This window comes from Phyllobates terribilis, unplaced genomic scaffold (genome assembly GCF_046119375.1).
Source record: "Phyllobates terribilis strain yellow unplaced genomic scaffold, ASM4611937v1 Scaffold_4__5_contigs__length_816908805, whole genome shotgun sequence".
In the NCBI taxonomy this organism is placed as follows: domain Eukaryota; kingdom Metazoa; phylum Chordata; class Amphibia; order Anura; family Dendrobatidae; genus Phyllobates; species Phyllobates terribilis.
The window spans coordinates 693,552,774-693,572,690 of record NW_027362764.1 but is presented as its reverse complement, the minus strand read 5'-3'; the positions used below and the strand labels follow the sequence as shown (position 1 = coordinate 693,572,690).

Below are 19,917 nucleotides of genomic sequence, written 5' to 3'. Positions count from 1 at the left end.
GATAGGTGATAACTTGTTGATGAGTGGGGCACCGACTGCTGGGTCCCACACTGATGAGCAGCCTAAAGACACTTATTCCCATTGGGATGAAGCGGCGGTGTGCATGCTTGATGACCGCCGCTTTATTCATTCTCTATGGAGCTGCTGAGCGCTGCTCACAGATTTTTTCTGTGGCCCCATAGAGAATGAATGGAGCAGCGTTCAGGCATCTGACCTGCCGCTCCTTTGTAAGGGTGCTTTCACATTGCATTCATGGGTCCCGTTGGGGCATATGTCCGACCCGCAATGCAATGTGAAAATGCCCTAACTGAGATAATAGGGCAGCATTGGGATTAAAAAAAATCTCTGTTCTGCTGATTGGTGCGGGTCCCAGCTCTTAGACCCCAGTGGGTAAGTAAATTGTCACTCACCTATATAGATAAGTGATAACTAGTTTTAACCAGACAACCCCTTTAAGAAAAAATACACCACCTCTCCTACCTTGCAAATAGTAGATGTTCCACAAACTGGGCACCTACCACCAGGAAAGCCCGCCATAGGGGAGAGCGATGACGCCGCCGACATTAGTGTTAATGTCGTCCTTTGGACAGGTGCACGGACAGTAAGCTCCTCACCTGTGCCCTTATGTTCCTGTTATGGGGGCTGCAGGTTATCACAGAGCAGTGGTCTGTCAGTCAGTATTAGACAGCGGGAATCCTGCACTGGTGCTCTATGGGGTGAGATCGCTGCTTTCTTCAGGATCTGTGCGGGGGGTGTATGATGGTAGATCACAGGGTGACCATGCATGCTGTCGTCTTTGTATCTGCCCACCAGTGGGCTGTGGGAGCTGAGTATTGCTTGTGGGAACTGATTATTACTTGTGGGAGCTGATTATTACTTGTGCAGGACATTGATGTACATAGCATATACAGGAGGAATGCACTGTAATAAGGTTTTCTCGTTGTAAGCAGCCATCTGTTCCCCCGGTGCTGGACGCTACCCTTCAATGTTTGGTTATCCCTCCCGCTAATACTGGTGCCCGCAAGAGCCATGAAAAACCTTATAGCAGGGGCCAATATGCACCTTCACTCAGGGTTAGTGGTCCTATCACTTATTTATCTATATTTGTCCTTTCAGAAAAGAATGGCGGACATAATATTATGGGGTCTTCGATGTCTTCCAGTATGGCCGTTGATGAGACTGTGTTACCGCCAGCCACGTTCAACACCACAGCTTACGTGGCCAACACGGAGCCACAAGACCACACAGAGAACTGGTGGGTATAATTACATGGCGGAGATCTTTGAGTACAATAAAGTGCACTGACCCAGTGACGATTTGTCATCTCATGGCTTAGGATGGAGATCAGCGGGGTTCGCGAAGTTAGAGAGACGCCTAAGAGTAATCGAAGGAGCAGTAAAACCGAGCCGAGGAAAGATCCGGAGGTGAAAGGCGATGGCAGCGATTGCAGAATTGCTCTGTTTCAGGAACAACTTCAGGAAAGGCCTCGAGCAGCATCACAAGCTGAGAGTCCTGCCGCAAGCACACACAGAGTATCACAGAAAACCGAGGCCTCAAACAAAATACAGAATTATTTCCAGCCTATGTCCAAGAAACGGTAGGTAGTAAAATACTGAGATAAAGAGATAAAACCAGACCTTTCCCTTTTCTGTCCAGGTAAAATTTAGGACTGTCTGGCCACAGCTTTTCCTGAAGAATTCATCAGTTTGTGCACTGGCCGGCTGCGTTCTGCGAGGTGTCGTCGTTGATGAGACAACCCCAATAACCTAGCAAATCATTTAGGCTAGAAGACAGTGGTACCCAGCGCTAAAGATTTACTCTCACCTATTTGTACATAGGCTTTGTAAGCACTGCACAGGTTGAAATGTGATGTCTTCAGGTGAAATATTTGGAGTTTCTCGGGCTATTTCATGGGTGAAGCTGCTCCTTCTACTATAGTGCTGTTTTCTGCATTTTGGCGATGCGTCTAAATGAAAGAAGAACTTCTAGAATAAATGGTATTCTCTAATCTTTTGTTAAAGAGAATCTGTCAGCAGGTTTATATTATTTAATCTGAGAGCAGCATAATGTAGGGGCAGAAAGCCTGATTCCAGGGATGTTGTTTGTTCACCAGCTTGCTGAAGTTTCAGTACAATCAGTGTTTTATCAGCAGGAGATTATCACTAGAGGACTAGGTGTCATATGCCAGGCAGTCAGTGGTGGGGCGGGGTTACATAGATTAGCCTGATTGACAGCTTGCTAACAGTGAACACAGGAAGCTGCCAATCAGTGGTATGGGCGGGTTATACATAGCTCAGCACTGCTACATTTACAGCAGAGAAAACAAAGACTTTATCAAAACCTCACCAAGCAGTCTAGTAAGTGATAAACTGGCTTGCGAAAGTATTCACCCCCTTGGATTTTTAATTATTTTGTTACATTACAACCTGTGTTTAAATATTTTTGTAATCTGATTTGTGTGTGATGCATCAGCACTAAATAGTCTAAGTTGGTGAAGTGAAGGGAGAAAAATATAGGCATAAATTCAATTTATGGCATCAAATAACTAAACATTGGTATGTGCATATGTATTGACCCCTTTTGCTATGAAGCCCCTAAAAATTTCTGGTGCAAGCAGTTATCTTCATAAGTCACATGCTTAGTGAAAGGAAGTCCACCTGTGTGTGATCTAAGTGTCACATGTCTGTCAGTATATACACACCTTTACTGAAAGGCCACCATTAAGCAAGAAGCACCACTAACCCAACAACACCATGAAGACCAAGGAGATGTCCAAACAAGTCAGGGACAAAGTGGTTGAGACGTACAAGTCAGTGTTTGGTTATAAAAAATATCCCAATCTCTGATGATCCCCCAGAGCACCATCAAATCCATTATCAAATGGAAAGAACATGGTACCACAACAAACCTGCCAAGAGTGGGCCGCCCACCAAATCCTCAGCCCAGGTAAAGATGGTATTACTCAGACAGGCAGCACAGAGATCAAAGGTAACCCTAAAGGAGATGTTGAGTTCCCAACGACCACAATAAGCCGTACACTCCATAGAGGTGGACTTTATGGAAGAATGGGCAGAAAAAAGCCTTTACTTACACACAAAAATTGTGAGGCTCATTTTGAGTTTGCCAAAGACATGTGGGAGACTCCCCAAATGTATGGAGGAAGGTGCTGTGGTCAGATGAGACCAAAATTTAACTTTTTTGCCCCAAGGTAAATGCTATGTCTGTCGCCAAAGCAACAGAGCTCATCACCCCAGGAACACCATCCCCACAGTGAAATGTGGTGGCAGCATTATGCTGTGGGGATGTTTTTCAGCAGCAGGGACAGGGAAAATCGTCTGAGTCAAGGGGATGATGCGAAATACAGGGATATTCTTGATCAAAACCTGTTTCAGTCTGTCAGTAACTTCAGAATAAGACCAATACCATTGTGAGACATGTAATGACTGACACAGTCAGCTCTCCTGATCTACATGTCTCACACCGGTAACTCCCCCTTTCATTTACAATATTCTGCGGAGGCAGATTCTCTGGGAGATCTATATCCGGCCCAAAGATCTTAACAGCTCATTTACATATTAGGAAAAATGTGGATTTCTCTGGAATAAGACATCGGATTTCAGATATCAATGTATCATTTTGTTCAGCTTCCTATGACCTACATGACCATATAGACGGCTTAAGAGAGTTGATCCTACTGATAGATGCTCTTTAAGTACTCACAGATAGGATCCATTAAAAAATGTATAGTAAGTGATGGAGTTTTATCACAGTTAAAGGGGTGTACAGTGAAAGCTTGTACAGTCAGACCTCAATCGATCATTGTTATCACCTATTGTGTGGATAGGAAATAACCTTGTTTTCTCCGGACAACCCTTTCATTTTTCAGGGACTTTTTTGAAGATAAATTCACTAATCTGATTGATTGCCATTGGCCGCTTCTTACCTTTTCCATCACACCAGTGTTGATAAATGTCAACTGTATCGGAAAACAAAAGAAATAGAAATATCCCGACCCTAGAATAACCCCGTAATTAACTCCATGTTTACTCAGTTCTCACGTCGTGATCGTGCCCTGGACCTGTGATATATTAGTCATAAGGAAAGTTTATGCCAATATTTACACAATCCTGGACTATCTGGTCGAAAAATGAAATTTCATGATGTTTACTTGCACATAAAAGATTTCCTGATGCAGCCGCTCAGTTTTTTCTTCATTAGATTCCTTTGTTCTTTTAAAGCGACAGAGAAGAAGAAAAAGGTGAAACGTCCACTGCCAAATTATGTAGAACGGAGAATGTCACGTCTCATTCTTCACAATCGACAAAGGAGATTTTGTCCCAAAATCAGAAAAAATCAGATATTGCCCCCAGTAATGCTCGGGATACTGATCTACATACAGGACCAGCGGGATCTTCCACTGATAGACTTGGTAACTCATATGGTCAAGATAAGATGGACACTTTCATGACCAGTCAAGCGAAGGACTCCTTCATGAAGAAGAGGAAGGAGCCCAAGGATGTGGTGGAAGAGTCCGACGTAGAAAATGAAGACTGTAGTGATGGGAAAAACACTAAAAGTAATGGCAGCCAGATGAAGAGGCCTCGGGTGGGAACCACTGAAGACTTTGGAGAAGATTTTAACGTAAACTCCCAGGACAGAGGAGAACGAGCCACAGTAAGTCTCACCATTGATGGAGTTGTTTAACAGGATAACTCTAGTTTGTGTCCCTGTGAGATGAGAATATATCATCAGAAAGTGATATACATGGGTAGTCCCATCTCCAAGATCCTGTCCCAGTATGTTGTAGGTGTAATAAGAATATTAGCAAATACTTCCAATTAGAAATGTAGTATAGTTCTTCTGATTTGCTATGTCCTTTTAACCATGTGCATAGCATGGCAGTAGCTTAGATATGCATGGTTACGGCCACTGATATAGTGACAGTTAGTTGTTATTGGTCGTAACCATGGATACCTAAGCTACTGCAATGCTCTACACATGAGGTAAGAGACATAGCGAATCAGAAGAACCATACTACATTTCTAATTGGAGGTATTTGGTAATATTATTAGTATTACACCTACTACATATGGGAATATGGTCTTTGAGATGGGAATACCCCCTTTAATGTTAAAATCAGATTATTATGTTAAACGGAGTCTGTCACCCCCTAAACTCTAACTGAACCACTTATACAGGTACATAGGAGACTTAGTTCTTATAAAAATCCTACCTGTAGTATAGCTTTTAGTGGTTTAGTTGGTAAATCCCCCCCAAAAACTATTTGTTTTATGTGCAATTGAAGGGACTGCTCAGTGCTCATTACGCCCCCCAGCAGACTCTTTAAATGCATCTTTAATGTGTTTTTTTAAATAATTTCCAGATTACAATCTATAAAAAAAAATGTCACCCTGGCCACTAAGCTTAATAGACTCATGCTTTCAGTTGTTTTCAGCAGCCACATGTTCATAAGCAGCAATATAGTGTAATGAAGCGTTATCTGAGCATGCTCTAAGCTTGGAAAAGATCATTGTGAAGGGAGGGGGAGAAGGTGAGCTTTGACTGTGAATGGTACATCCAGTTTTATTTGCTAGATATAGAGGTTTTAACTTTCATTGTTATACTGTCTGGCATGATAATGAAACTGCTGAAAAGTCATCTGGAAGACAAGTTTTGGGCTTGGTTGTCAGTTAGAAAATTACAAGATTTCTATATATTTTTTTTGTTTTAAATAAGCATAATGATATGGAAAACTGCAAAAAAAGCACATTTTTGGAAAAAAATATAATTTGTAAAGCAAAAACTAATGTAAATATTTAAATCTGATGACACATTCCCTTTAAAGCATATAGTTGTCATTGATCGGGTTCATTGATGGCGTAGGTGGTCACAGCAGTGTTTCCTACTCCAGGATTTTATTGAACACACTAAGGCTGACTACACACATTATGTCTCATGCAGACGGGCATATTGCGGGCACATCTGTATTATAACGCCTGACGTAATTGTGTGTCTGCTGAATCAAACTCATAGATGCCAATAATACTGTTAGTGCCAGTCATATAATCCGCAATCGGACCGTCTGAATTAGGTCTACGATAAAAGAAAGATGACTCCTCAGTCTGTGCAGCACTGTTGATGTGCTGACCTGCTCTCCTGTGGTAAGCACCGGACTGCTAATGAGGGTGCCGAACATGGGACTGGGAGGGGGCGATCTGAAGATTGGGGGTTTCAATGATGATTGAAGCATTTTTTGTGGACAACCCGTTTATGATCAGTGTGCCATTTGTTCTATTGTTAGGAGTGTGTAGCATGTGATTGGGTTCGGTAGGGGTTCCTTGCAATATTTCTCAGGTCCAACCCATGTAAATTCGGCATCAGTTAACCCTTTAATGTTAAAGGGTTGTCTTGTTATCGAAAATGGGTAAAATTGCTCATTTTTTTTTTCTCTTGTCTTACTGCTTGCTGTCAAGATTACCAGCCACCTCTGAAGTGTGTCAGAAATGGCCGATCTCCTAGGCAGGAAAGATGGCACTTACAAGCCCTTTGCTATGGAGTTTGTAAATGCTGCCCTGAAGCTGACCAAAATACTGTATCCGTCCAGCCTCTAATAAAGGTGCCTCTATGGCAGCATAGAAGAGGGAGCTATTCTGGGCGGCATCACAACCAATAATTCAATAGTACACCCCACCCAACAAGACTGGAAGCAGACCAGACGAGGAGCTAATCTTCCGACCCACATCCAATTTCTATCCAGGGCTCAAGGCCGAGATACAGGTGCATCTCACTAAATTAGAATATCATCGAAAAGTTAATTTATTTCAGTTCTTCAATACAAAAGGTAAAACTGCTATATTATATAGAGTCATTACAGAGTGATCTATTTCAAGTGTTTATTTCTGTTAATGTTGATGATTATGGCTTACAGCCAATGAAAACACAAAAGTCATTATCTCAGTAAATTAGAATACTTTATAATAACAGCTTGAAAAATGATTTTAAAATCTGAAATGTTGGACTACTGAAATGTATGTTCAGTAAATGCCCTCAATACTTGGTCTGGGCTCCTTTTGCATCAATTACTGCATCAATGCGGTGTGGCATGGAGGCGATCAGCCTGTGGCACTGCTGAGGTGTTATGGAAGTCCAGGTGGCTTTGATAGCAGCCTTCAGCTCATCTGCATTGTTGGGTCTGGTGTCTCTCATCTTCCTCTTGACAATACCCCATAGATCCTCTATGGGATTAAGGTCAGGCAAGTTTGCTGGCCAATCAAGCACAGTGATACTGTTGTGTGTAAACCAGATATTGGTACTTTTGGCCGTGTGGACAGGTGGCAAGTCGTGCTGGAGAATGAAATTTCCATCTCCAAAAAGCTTGTCGGCAGATGGAATCATGAAGTGCTCTAAAATGTCCTGGTAGATGGCTGCGCTGACTTTGGTCTTGATAAAACACAGTGGACCTACACCAGCAGATGACATGGCTCCCCAAACCATCACTGATTGTGGAAACTTCACACTAGACCTCAAGCAGCTTGGATTGTGGCCTCTCCACTCTTCCTCCAGACTCTGGGACATTGATTTCCAAATGAAAATTGGAACTCTGGGACCTTCTGGAGTGTGTCAATGACTGCCTTCTGGACATCTGTCAAGTCACCGGTCTTCCGCATGATTATGGAGCCTACTGAAACAGACTAAGGGAGCTTTTCCAACGCTTAGGAAGCCTTTGCAGGTGTTTTTTGTTAATTATTTTCATTTACTGAGATAATGACTCTTGTGTCTTCATTGGCTGTAAGCCATAATCATCAACATTAACAGAAATAAACACTTGAAATAGATCACTCTGTTTGTAATGACTCTATATAATATTTCACTTTTTGTATTGAAGAACTGAAATAAATTAACTTTTTGATGATATTTTAATTTTGTGAGACGCACCTGTATATCATGGCAATAGAAGAAAAAGCAAAAATGCATAATTTCTCTCTGTTTGGCATAAGACACCAATACCACCTATAATGCCGGCTCCGTTATTCCAGGCTCGTGGGTCGTCATCGTATGGAAAGCGCAGCTCTGTTCTTGCTCTTCATTGTAGATGACTTGTCCTTTATACATTTTAGCAGAGAATAATTTGCACTTTTGCTCATTTTCAGGAGCTAATGTGAATTTCCATATCTTTTGTATTGATATTAATAGAACATGAATTTGTGCCTTTAATCTAAATGAATCTTTGTGATCTTGGAGGCGGCGCTGCGGTCGTGTTCACACGGCGCTGTGTCTGCGGACTGTGTGGTCAGCCTTTGTCACAATGTCACATTTTATCAGTCACACGCACTTGCACAAAAAGAAGATGATTAAATGTGTTCTCTAATGAAAAGAATTGCTTTTAAAAGGTACACAGCCCATTACCAGAGCGATGCCTGCTGCTCAGAGCCAAGAATGCGGGAGGACTGCTATTCCCACATCAGCAGATTGGCGCTGAGCCACGTGTTTGCTGCCACGAGCGAGGGTCTGTCATTCTGGGGCCAGTGCATATCATTTCATGGCTTTGTATATTTAATATAATGCTCACTGGCCACAGCAGATGCCTAAAATCCCTTTATGGATCTGTTTTATGTGGGCCTGCCATAGGCAACCTGCTTGCTATGTGCCTATGGTGGGCCTCAATTTTTATGCTGAGTGTTCAACAGTCCTACAGTATTGAAATGGGCGACCAAATGCTCAATTTCGCTCCTCCCAGGGTGCTGCATTGCACCCAGGGAGTGTGCTCCAGCATTGGGACCCATACCAATCTGACATCTATTACCTATCTAGTGCATAGGTGATTTTATAGACTGGAGTGCACATAAAAAATGTGCTTAAATCCAGGTGTAAGCTGAAGGGCCATTCCCATGTTCTTAGATGCATAAAAAATTGCAAAGTGTTCGTAAGGACAAACAACTTTGCACTGTACTTATTAAAACTTTTTCAAGAACAGAGTGATTTATTTATTTTACGGCTCTTTGCTTAGGTTACCGGCTACCACTGCAGTCTACCAGCAATGCACAGTGTTTACAAGCTCTTTCCACTGGAGCTCGCAAGTGCTGCTGTGAAGCTTTCAATCCTAGCCAGCTTCATTTTATTGCTTTCCTCCCATACTTTTATGTGAGGCCAGTTTGCTTGTGCAGCACCAGAGAGCGCACAGTTCGGGCCTGCGCTGCAATTATGCCGCTGGTGTAAACTGTCCATCAAGCAGGAGTAGGAGATTGATTAAGGGGGTATTCCTGTAAATAATATTTACTACAGTGCTGCTCACCATTATTGGCACCCCTTCATTTTTTTATAGACTGTACAATATCTTCAGAAATAAATGGAAATGTACCAAAGTTATATCCTCTGGATGAAGTAATGCAACAATAAAACTTTTGTTTTTCAACTTCCATGCTGCAATGTCAAAGAAGAAACAGAATAAACAGCATGTGCAGCAGTGAAGGCACCCCTGATAAAAACTTGGTTGCACATCCTTTTACTTTGATGACCGCCTCCAAACGTTTCTTGTAGCCATCTATAAGCTTCTTGCACTTCTCAGCTGGAATTTTCTCAAATTTTTCCTTTACAGTTTGTTCAAGCTCTTGAATGTTTGCAGGGTTCTTTTTCCCAATGGCAGATTTCAGCTCACCCCAAAGATTTTCAATGGGATTGAGGTCAGGACTCATTGCTGGCCATTTTAAAACAGTCCAATTTTTCTTTTTCAACCAGTCCTGTGTACTTTTGGATGTGTACTTTGGGTCATTGTCTTGCTGGAGGACCCATGATCTTCGACTCAAACCAAGTTTTCTTACATTGGGTAGGATATAGATTCCTGTGATACGGTCAAGGCATCCAGTACCAGACGAAGTAAAGTAACCACACAGCATTATGGATCCTCCACCATGCTTAACTGTTGGTATGATGTTCTTTTCCTTATAAGCTTTATTGCACGGTCTGTAAACAAACTGTTGCTTTGCATTGCCAAAAAGCTCTATTTTTGTTTCATCTTTCCACAGAACATTTCCCAGAAGGATTGTGGTTTGTCAAGGTACTCTTTGGCAAAGATCAGTCGTTCCTCTTTATGTCTTTTCTTCAGCAATGGTTTCTTCCTTGGCCTTCGCCCATAAAGCTCTGCTTGATTTAGTGTGCGGCGTATGGTACTTGTTGAAACCATGACCCCAGACTGTTCCAGGTTGGCCTTCAGGTCTTTGGGTGTTTTTTTTCCACCATTCGCACCAACCTTCGAAGAAATCTCTTGTCAATTTTCCTCTTTACCCCACTTCCAGGGAGGTTCTTGATAGTTGCACGCTTGGCAAACTTCTTAATAACATTGCGCACTCTTGAAACTGGGATACCAAGGTCTTTGGAGATGTCCTTATACCCTTTGGAAGTCTTGTTTTTTCTAATAATAGCAGTTCTGATGTCCTCAGACAGCTCCTTTTGTCTTTGCAATTGTGACAAAGGAACAGGGCCTACCATGTGGCTTATTAAAACACTGAAGTCATCATTCATTGGCTAATGCATGTCACATGGGCGCCAACAATTAATCACAGGTGAATCTCTTTTGTGATTTTCCACAGGCGACTCAAAATGTGTTTCCATACGAAATTAATGTAAAGGGTGCCAATACCAGTGACACAGCAAGCTTTAGGTTTTTCTCTTTTTCCCTCCCATTGTTTTTTGCTTTAAATCATTGTTTATCATTTGCTCTTTTGTATTTAACACGAGTTCTCTATACAAAAAAGCTGTTTCACTTGTTTCATTTTATTCAGGAGATATTCCACATTATGTACTTACACTTCATGGGTGCAAATAACAATGAGCGGGACTATACATATCCTCAGGAAAGAAACAAAGAACTAATGTGAGCAGTCTAAATCTTAACTTTTGCTAATGTTTTTAAAAGGCCATACACATAGACAAACCTATATAAAAAAAAAAGGCTGAATGGGTGGTATTCCCAGATAAATCCCCAGTTATAACTTGTGGTGTCATCATGTACAAGGGCTAATGAAGCATACTAAATAGAAAGTTCTCACCCATCTGATGTATGCTTTGTCCTCTATCATCCAGTGCTGAAAAATCTTAGGATCATCCCCATTGGTCCTCAGGTGACACAAGGGAGATATATATTTAAGAGGGATAGGGAATTTCCTCAGGGAGAAACCAATCCCTTCAAAAAAGCTCTCAACCATCCACTTTGATATGTGAGAAAATATCTGATCCCAACGCGTTTCCTCAAATATGATTCATCGGGGGAATCAGTACCAGTCTGTAGCCGGCACTCTGGCTATAACTTACCCCATACCTTGATTCCGTTGATGAATCATATATGAGGAAACGTGTCGGGAATGGATATTTCCTCACATATCAAGGTGGATGATTGAGAGTTTTTTTGAGGGGATTTGTTTAATCCCGAGGGACTTCCCTCACCCTTGTAACTATAGCTCTCCCTTTTGTCACCTGAGGACGAAATCCTAAGCTTTTTCACAACTGGATGCCCAAAGCCTTCAACAGATGAGTGAGAAGGTTTAGTATGCTTGATTGACTATTGTCAGTTATGGTTGGGCATTTATTTGGGAATACCACCCATTCAAGGTTCTTGTATATATGTTTTACTAATGTCTTTAAAAGGCCATACACATAGAAAAAGTTAAAGGAGTTGTCCTGTCTAAAACTACAAGTCTGCGACCGAGAACGGCTATGATGTGACCTCAAGTATGCGATATGCATACTCCCATCCACATTCCGACTAGATGTGCACGGCGTCGCCAGTTCAAGTCTGTTGAGCGAGGTCAGACATGTCTAGTTGGAATGTGGCCGGAATCATGCATATCACATTCTTGTGGCACATGACAGCCGTTCCTGGCGCTGACATTAGAGAATCCTCATGGTGTGCAGTGCGTGTGCTGTGAGGATTCACAAGTATGCAGTCACATAGAGTGACTGCTGACTTGTAGTTTTAGACTGGACAACCCCTTTACGTTTTAGACTTCTCACTTTATTTGCTTGTTTCTAATACTCAGTTGAAGTCGGAATTTTTGACACCTCCCTAATCTGGGAATTGCCCTTTTACTATAGTATCCTCAGGATAATAGAAAAAAAATAAAATAGTCCCCATTAACTGGTCATAGTCCCCATTAACTGGTCATAGTCCCCATTAACTGGTCATAGTCCCCATTAACTGGTCATAGTCCCCATTAACTGGACATAGTCCCCATTAACTGGACATAGTCCCCAATAACTGGTCATGGTCCATAATAACTGGTCACAGTCCCCAATGGCCAGACCCCAGCAGTCATATACTTATCCCCTGTCCTGTGAATATGTGATAAATGGTATTTCTAGGAAAATCCCTTTAATTCATTGCATGACTATGGGTTAAGGTAGATGCATTTGCCCTGCGGAGATCCACAACACTTGAATATTGCTTTTATAAATGAAATGTATATAATAATGTTCTATATATTTCTCATTATCTCATACATATACAGTGGCGGCCAAAAGTTTTGCATTTTTTTTTTTAAAGTGTGATAACTTCTATCTGGTTGTTGTGAGGCCATTTTCCTGGTGATTTTAGTAAAACGGAAGCAAATGGTTGTCAGCTATAAGGAAGAAAATTGTGTTTCGCATTGTTTTATCCCTTTATGTGTTAGTTTTCAAAATTTGCTGGGCCAAATGTTTTGCATATTTTGTCATAGGTATTCGAATTTTGCCCAATTTTTTTTTGTGTGTGTGTTTTAAGGTTAAAACATGGCAAAGACAAAGCAAAATGTATCACCAGATGTCAGGAAGCTTATTATTCTGAGAGTGAAGTCAGGCAAAAGCGAAAAGAGGGAGCTATGGAATCCAACTATTCTCAGAGTCAAGTGTCACGTATATTAAAGAAAGAAAAAGAAGGTTATGGAACAGCTAAGAAACCTAGACGTGGACGACCACGGAAAACGTCCGGGGTTGATCACATTATTAAGAAAAAGTCAGTATCTGATGTCCATAAAAGTGCTGTACAGATTTACCACGTAATGAACGGAGAATATGGGGTCAAAGTGAGTCGCCAAACTGTGGTGCGACGGCTAAGAGCAGTAGGGTTGAATGCTCGAGCTCTAGTCAAGAATCCTTCCATCTCTGCAAAGAACAGCAAGGTCCGACTTGAGTTTGCCAAAGAACGCAGCCAATGGAAAGAGACAGATTGGTCTAAGGTGTTGTGGTCGGAGGAATCCAAGATCAATCTGTTTGGTGGTGATGGCAGCACTATATATACCGCCCAATTGGAAAAACGTAATGATGTAAGGTACCAAACACCTACACTGAAACATGGTGGTGGCATTGTCATGGTTTGGGGCTGTTTTTCTGCATCTGCCATTGGCCCTCTGCATAGAATTGATGGAAATATGAATCCTACCATGGACAAAGATATACTGGAGAATGTAATGCTGCCACATGGTAAAGCCAAAGTAGGCAGGGGATGGAGATACCAGCAAGACAATGATCCTAAGTTCACATCCAATTTAGTCAAAAATTGGTTAGCAAAGAAAAATGTTTGCCTGTTTCGATCGCCAAGTCAATCACCTGATTTACACCCTATAGAGCACCTTTGGGATGAGTTAGGGCAACGAATTGGGACCCATACCCATAGCAATAAAGATGAATTGTTTTCAGATTTGCTAATGGAGCAAGATCCCTCAAGATGTCTTGAATATCCTGGTGGCTTCAATGCCCCGTCAGTGTGGTGCAGCAATTACAGCAAGAGGTTATGCTACAAGATACTAAGTTACGGCATTGTAAGCAATGAATTACTCTCTATGTTGTGATCAATAAATAGTAGATGCAGGACTTTTGTTAGTCAGTTTGCTTTAATTAAATGACCATCCCTATATTCAAAAGCATTTTGGTTACAATTAAGGTCTTACATGCTGACAACTTCATGCACTTTCAATTCATCACCAGGAGAATGGCATCACAGCAACCAGACAGAAGTAATCACACTGTTAAAAAAAAAAAAAAAAAATGCAAAAGTTTTGGTCGCTATATATATATATATATATATATATATATATATATATATATATATATATATATATATATATAAAATATGTGTGTGTGTGATGGTGGAAGGGTGAGACTAATTTGGAGCAACAGAATAATATGACCTAATGCAACAAGAATTTGTGGCTACTGAATGGTAAATCTATCACAAGATCTGTCTACAGTTACTTCACTTCTGTCACATTTTTGGCTCCCCCTATCACATACCCAATCCTGCGGGATTTTCACGGCTGCGCCCATTCTCACAAGCTCCCCATGAATAGAGAATACAGCTTGTGCCCGGCTTCACATTCCTGCCATATTTGTATCATTGCATCAGAGGATTAATCATTTTCAATTAATTTTGTGGATTTTACTTCCCCCATTAATTGAACATTCCGCACATGTATTATCCTGTGCAGGGCAAGTAATGACAGCAGTGATTCAGGTCACCTTACCAGCGTACAGCTGTATAAAGTGTTGTATTATTTTTCCTCTCTAGGTGACGGCGCTGGGCGTTCAGAAAGTAAAGAATGAGCCGAGCATCAAACAGGAACCTGTATCTCAGAATGAAGAGACAACAGTAATCAATTCCTCTTCTATGTAACAAGAATTTGCCATATTTAATAATGGGAGGGGGACCTCAGACAAGCATCTATGTCAGATTTAGGCGGATAGTCAGATGGGTGGGTCGGCAAAGGTTAAAGAAGTTGTCCACTACTTGGAAAACTCCTTGTCATTCCCTCACTTGGCCCCGATAAAATAAAAGTTTTCACTCACTTCCCGCTCCGGTGCCATTCCATCAATGTCGCACTCGCTCTCCCCGGGGCTCCCGTGTTGTTATTGTGACACGTGACCCTGGCGCCCAATAAGCGCTGGCATCACTGGCCCCGCCTCCTGTCGAATTGAACATGAAGTCAGAGATCAGCTGCAGCCCGGACTTCCTCTTCATGCTCAATTTGTCCGAAGGCGGAAACAGTGATGCCAGCGCCGATTGGGTGCCGGGGTCACGTGACACACCAACCGCACTAGAGTCCCGGGACCACGAGTGCCAACACAGCTGGAACAGAGCCTGCGCGGGAGAGGAGTATAAGCTTTATTATGTTATCGGGGTCAAACATTTATATCAAGAAGGGGTTGACCAAGTAGTGGACAACCCCTTTAAGTGCTTCATGGCAGCAATCGCAGCATTGCCATAACTATGCTGCTCCGTGCCTGTTTCTCTAGATATTAGAAAACTCAATTTGCATCACTTAAAGGGGTCGTTCACAACTGAGTCAACTCCTTCTCTATTGCTAAGTTCCCCCTCATTATGACTTCCGTCTTTCACGTGCGAGCTCTATCTGTCATAGACTATAATGGCTACTTGTTCTATGTGGCTAGTCACGCTTCCATGTATTTTTACGGCCAATTGTTGGCAAAAGAAATCGAGGAGACGTGTCCAGTTTTTATCAGTGTCACAAATGAAAATCAAGCATATGGGTCCATGAAAGTCACGGACAGCACCCAGTCGGAATCTAGGTATAGTCCATGATTAACATTGGAAAGGAGAGGAGAAGCTTTGCAATTTATTTTAGACTTTTTTTTTTTTCATATGTGAGAATCACTGATGGCAAAAACTGACACACGGACCAAACACTGATGAAACTCGGAACGTTTTTTTTTTTTGCGTACGTGAAAAATTACTTCAGTCTGAATGAGACCTAAAACTGAGTTTGCCTTCTATGGCAGGAAAATTTCCACTAAAAAGAATAACAATAGTCACCTAATCGGAGCTCTTTTCTGTTTGATTAGAAGCCGGCACAGACCTGCTCGCTGGGAGCACAGACCTGCGGGCGGGCAGGGAGCACAGACCTGCGGGCGGGCAGGGAGCACAGACCTGCGGGCGGGCAGGGAACACAGACCTGCGGGCGGGCAGGGAGCACAGTGCTCCTGAGCAACAGGGGACATCCGCAGGTTGTGACCGCCGTTCTTGAAGCGGAGCTCAGGAAAAAGCGACAGGCCAGGTTCACACATCCGTGTTTCATGGTCCGAGTACAGACTGGCTGGAGGTCTCATGATGTCGTATAAGCCTATCAAGCTGTGGCATCCAGGTCAGGAGTCCTGCTCTCAGTCATACATCACAGTCCATACTGTGAAAGGTGGATGGAGATTAAGTGTACAGAGGGGGAAACTAGGGGCTAATACATGATTGAGACATTGTGATCAGAACTTTCTACAATGATAGATCTGCTTATACAGTACACTGGGACGTTAAACATGGCGTACTGTCCTCCTACACTTCAGACTATGCTTATTGTTTTAGATACCTTTCCGGACAAAACAAGAGAAAGATGAAGGTCTTCCAAGTAAACTTCTGCTGTCAGAGTTCCGATCTTTAGTTGTCGGTCGATTATCAAGGAACAGTCAGACCATGAATAAAGCTCATCAAGAAAATGGGGCAAATTTTAAGAAGTTCAGGAAGGTAATGTGGTGGCATCAGTCCTGATACTTCACAGCTGACATGTTTTGTGGATCTCTATAGTGTGCAGGTCTTTATTGGTGATGTAGACTGAATATGACCTGATGGTGATCTGGCATTACAGGTAATTTCTGTGCGACTTCAACTAATTTGTCTAAGATTAAATGTCGCACGTCAAAGTCACCAAGTAGTGTCAGCTGAAGAGACTACAAAGCATGTCTCTCTCTCTGGAGGACCTGGCCGTCCTGTGCATTACACTCACAGCCCATTGATTTCCATTGACATTGTGTAATACGTCATATACCCTGTGGGGAAGGAGTTGACAGCAGTGCACACACAGCCTTTGACAATGGTGGATAATATGTGATATTTTTCATTCAGGACAGTGTGTCTAGTCCAGGGATGTCAAACTCAAACACACAGAGGGACAAAATTAAAAACTTGGACAAAGTCGCAGGCCAACCAGTATACAGTTAATGGGCCTCACATAGCCCTCCATTCAGTATAATGGGCCCCACATAGCCCTCCATTCAGTATAATGGGCCCCACATAGCCCTCCATTCAGTATAATGGGCCCCACATAGCCCTCCATACAGAATAATGGGCCCCACATAGTCCTCCATACAGAATAATGGGCCCCACATAATCCTCCATACATTATAATGGGCCCACATAGTCCTCCATACAGAATAATGGGCCCCACGTAGTCCTCCATACAGAATAATGACCCCACATAGTCCTCCATACAGTATTATGGGCCCCACATAGTCCTCCATACAGTATAATGGCACCACATAGTCCTCCATACAGAATAATGGCCCCACATAGTCCTCCATACAGAATAATGGGCCCACATAGTCCTCCATGCAGTATAATGGACCCACATAGTCCTCCATACAGAATAATGGGCCCCACATAGTCCTCCATACAGAATAATGGCCCCACATAGGCCTCCATACAGAATAATGACCCCACATAGTCCTCCATACAGTATGATGGGCCCCACATAGTCCTCCATACAGAATAATGGGCCCCACATTGTCCTCCATACAGAATAATGGGTCCCACATAGTCCTACATACAGTATAATGACACCACATAGTCCTCCATACAGAATAATGGCCCCACATAATCCTCCATACATTATAATGGGCCCACATAGTCCTCCATACAGAATAATGGGCCCCACGTAGTCCTCCATACAGAATAATGGGCCCACATAGTCCTCCATATAGAATAATGACCCCACATAGTCCTCCATACAGAATAATGGGCCCCACATAGTCCTCCATACAGCATAATGGCCCCACATAGTCCTCCATACAGAATAATGGGCCCCACATAGTCCTCCATACAGCATAATGGCCCCACATAGTCCTCCATACAGAATAATGACCCAACATAGTCCGCCATACAGAATAATGGGCTCCACATAGTCCTCCATAAAGAATAATGGGGCCACATAGTCCTCCATACAGAATAATGGGGCCCACATAGTCCTCCATACAGAATAATGGGCCCCACATAGTCCTCCATATAGAATAATGGGCCCCACATAGTCCTCCATACAGAATAATGGCCCCACATAGTCCTCCATACAGAATAATGGCCTCACATAGTCCTCCATACAGAATAATGGCCCCACATAGTCCTCCATGCAGAATAATGGCCCCACATAGTCCTCCATACAGTATAATGGGCCCCACATAGTCCTCCATGCAGAATAATGGCCCCACATAGTCCTCCATACAGTATAATGTGCCCCACATAGTCCTCCATACAGTATAATGTGCCCCACATAGTCCTCCATGCAGAATAATGGCCCCACATAGTCCTCCATACAGTATAATGACCCAACATAGTCCGCCATACAGAATAATGGGCTCCACATAGTCCTCCATAAAGAATAATGGGGCCACATAGTCCTCCATACAGAATAATGGGGCCCACATAGTCCTCCATACAGAATAATGGGCCCCACATAGTCCTCCATATAGAATAATGGGCCCCACATAGTCCTCCATACAGAATAATGGCCCCACATAGTCCTCCATACAGAATAATGGCCTCACATAGTCCTCCATACAGAATAATGGCCCCACATAGTCCTCCATGCAGAATAATGGCCCCACATAGTCCTCCATACAGAATAATGGCCTCACATAGTCCTCCATACAGAATAATGGCCCCACATAGTCCTCCATGCAGAATAATGGCCCCACATAGTCCTCCATACAGCATAATGGCCCCACATAGTCCTCCATACAGAATAATGACCCAACATAGTCCGCCATACAGAATAATTGGCTCCACATAGTCCTCCATAAAGAATAATGGGGCCACATAGTCCTCCATACAGAATAATGGGGCCCACATAGTCCTCCATACAGAATAATGGGGCCCCACATAGTCCTCCATATAGAATAATGGGCCCCACATAGTCCTCCATACAGAATAATTGGCCCCCACATAGTCCTCCATACAGAATAATGGCCTCACATAGTCCTCCATACAGAATAATGGCCCCACATAGTCCTCCATGCAGAATAATGGCCCCACATAGTCCTCCATGCAGAATAATGGGCCCACATAGTCCTCCATACAGTATAATGTGCCCCACATAGTCCTCCATGCAGAATAATGGCCCCACATAGTCCTCCATGCAGAATAATGGCCCCACATAGTCCTCCATGCAGAATAATGGCCCCACATAGTCCTCCATACAGTATAATGTGCCCCACATAGTCCTCCATGCAGAATAATGGCCCCACATAGTCCTCCATACAGTATAATGTGCCCCACATAGTCCTCCATACAGAATAATGGGCCCCACATAGTCCTCCATACAGAATAATGGGCCCCACATAGTCCTCCATATGGCGTTATGGGCCAAATATAATTATCCTGATGGCCATATTTGGCCCATGGGCCAGAGTTTGGCATGTATGGTCTAGACACCTCCTGTAGCATTGCTCTCCATGTTACAGATCGCATATCCAGGGGCTGGGCGCTTTCCTCACATCATCGGAGGCTCTGATTTAATCGCTCACGACAGGAAGAAGAATTCTGAATTAGAACAGTGGTTACGGCAGGAAATGGAGGTAAGGAGTGTGAAAAAGGGAAATGCAAAAGCAGAAGGCTGCGAGGAGCTGCTAGTCACTTATTTATAGGTCTTTTGTGGCGCTGTGAAATAGATCTTTATTGTTTTTCTCAACATGGAGAAATGAACTGATAAAGTGAGATTTACAGCAATAACATCCGGCTAATAAGATAATATCAGAAACAGAAGCTGTGCAGCATCCATCCTGCGACATGTGGCTGACGCTGGACAGGTGACAGCACTGGCCTCTGCGCGGTGTCTTGCAATGACTGCAGCCTAATGATCAGTATAGTCGCCCAGCGTAATGTCACGTCTCAGCACAATC

The 19,917-nt window shown here is 42.8% G+C and overlaps 1 protein-coding gene across 3 annotated transcripts in view; it reads left to right on the top strand.

The window, feature by feature from the left end:
• NBN (nibrin) overlaps positions 1 to 19,917 on the top strand; it is a 135,435-nt gene that overhangs the window by 102,861 nt on the left and 12,657 nt on the right. For all 3 annotated transcript variants that reach the window (XM_073679564.1, XM_073679562.1, XM_073679563.1), the window contains exons 9-14: positions 1,117 to 1,255; positions 1,337 to 1,597; positions 4,239 to 4,674; positions 14,534 to 14,614; positions 16,337 to 16,495; positions 19,480 to 19,593. In XM_073679564.1, the coding sequence (XP_073535665.1) occupies positions 1,117 to 1,255; positions 1,337 to 1,597; positions 4,239 to 4,674; positions 14,534 to 14,614; positions 16,337 to 16,495; positions 19,480 to 19,593 (1,190 nt within the window). The remainder of the gene's footprint in view (positions 1 to 1,116; positions 1,256 to 1,336; positions 1,598 to 4,238; positions 4,675 to 14,533; positions 14,615 to 16,336; positions 16,496 to 19,479; positions 19,594 to 19,917) is intronic.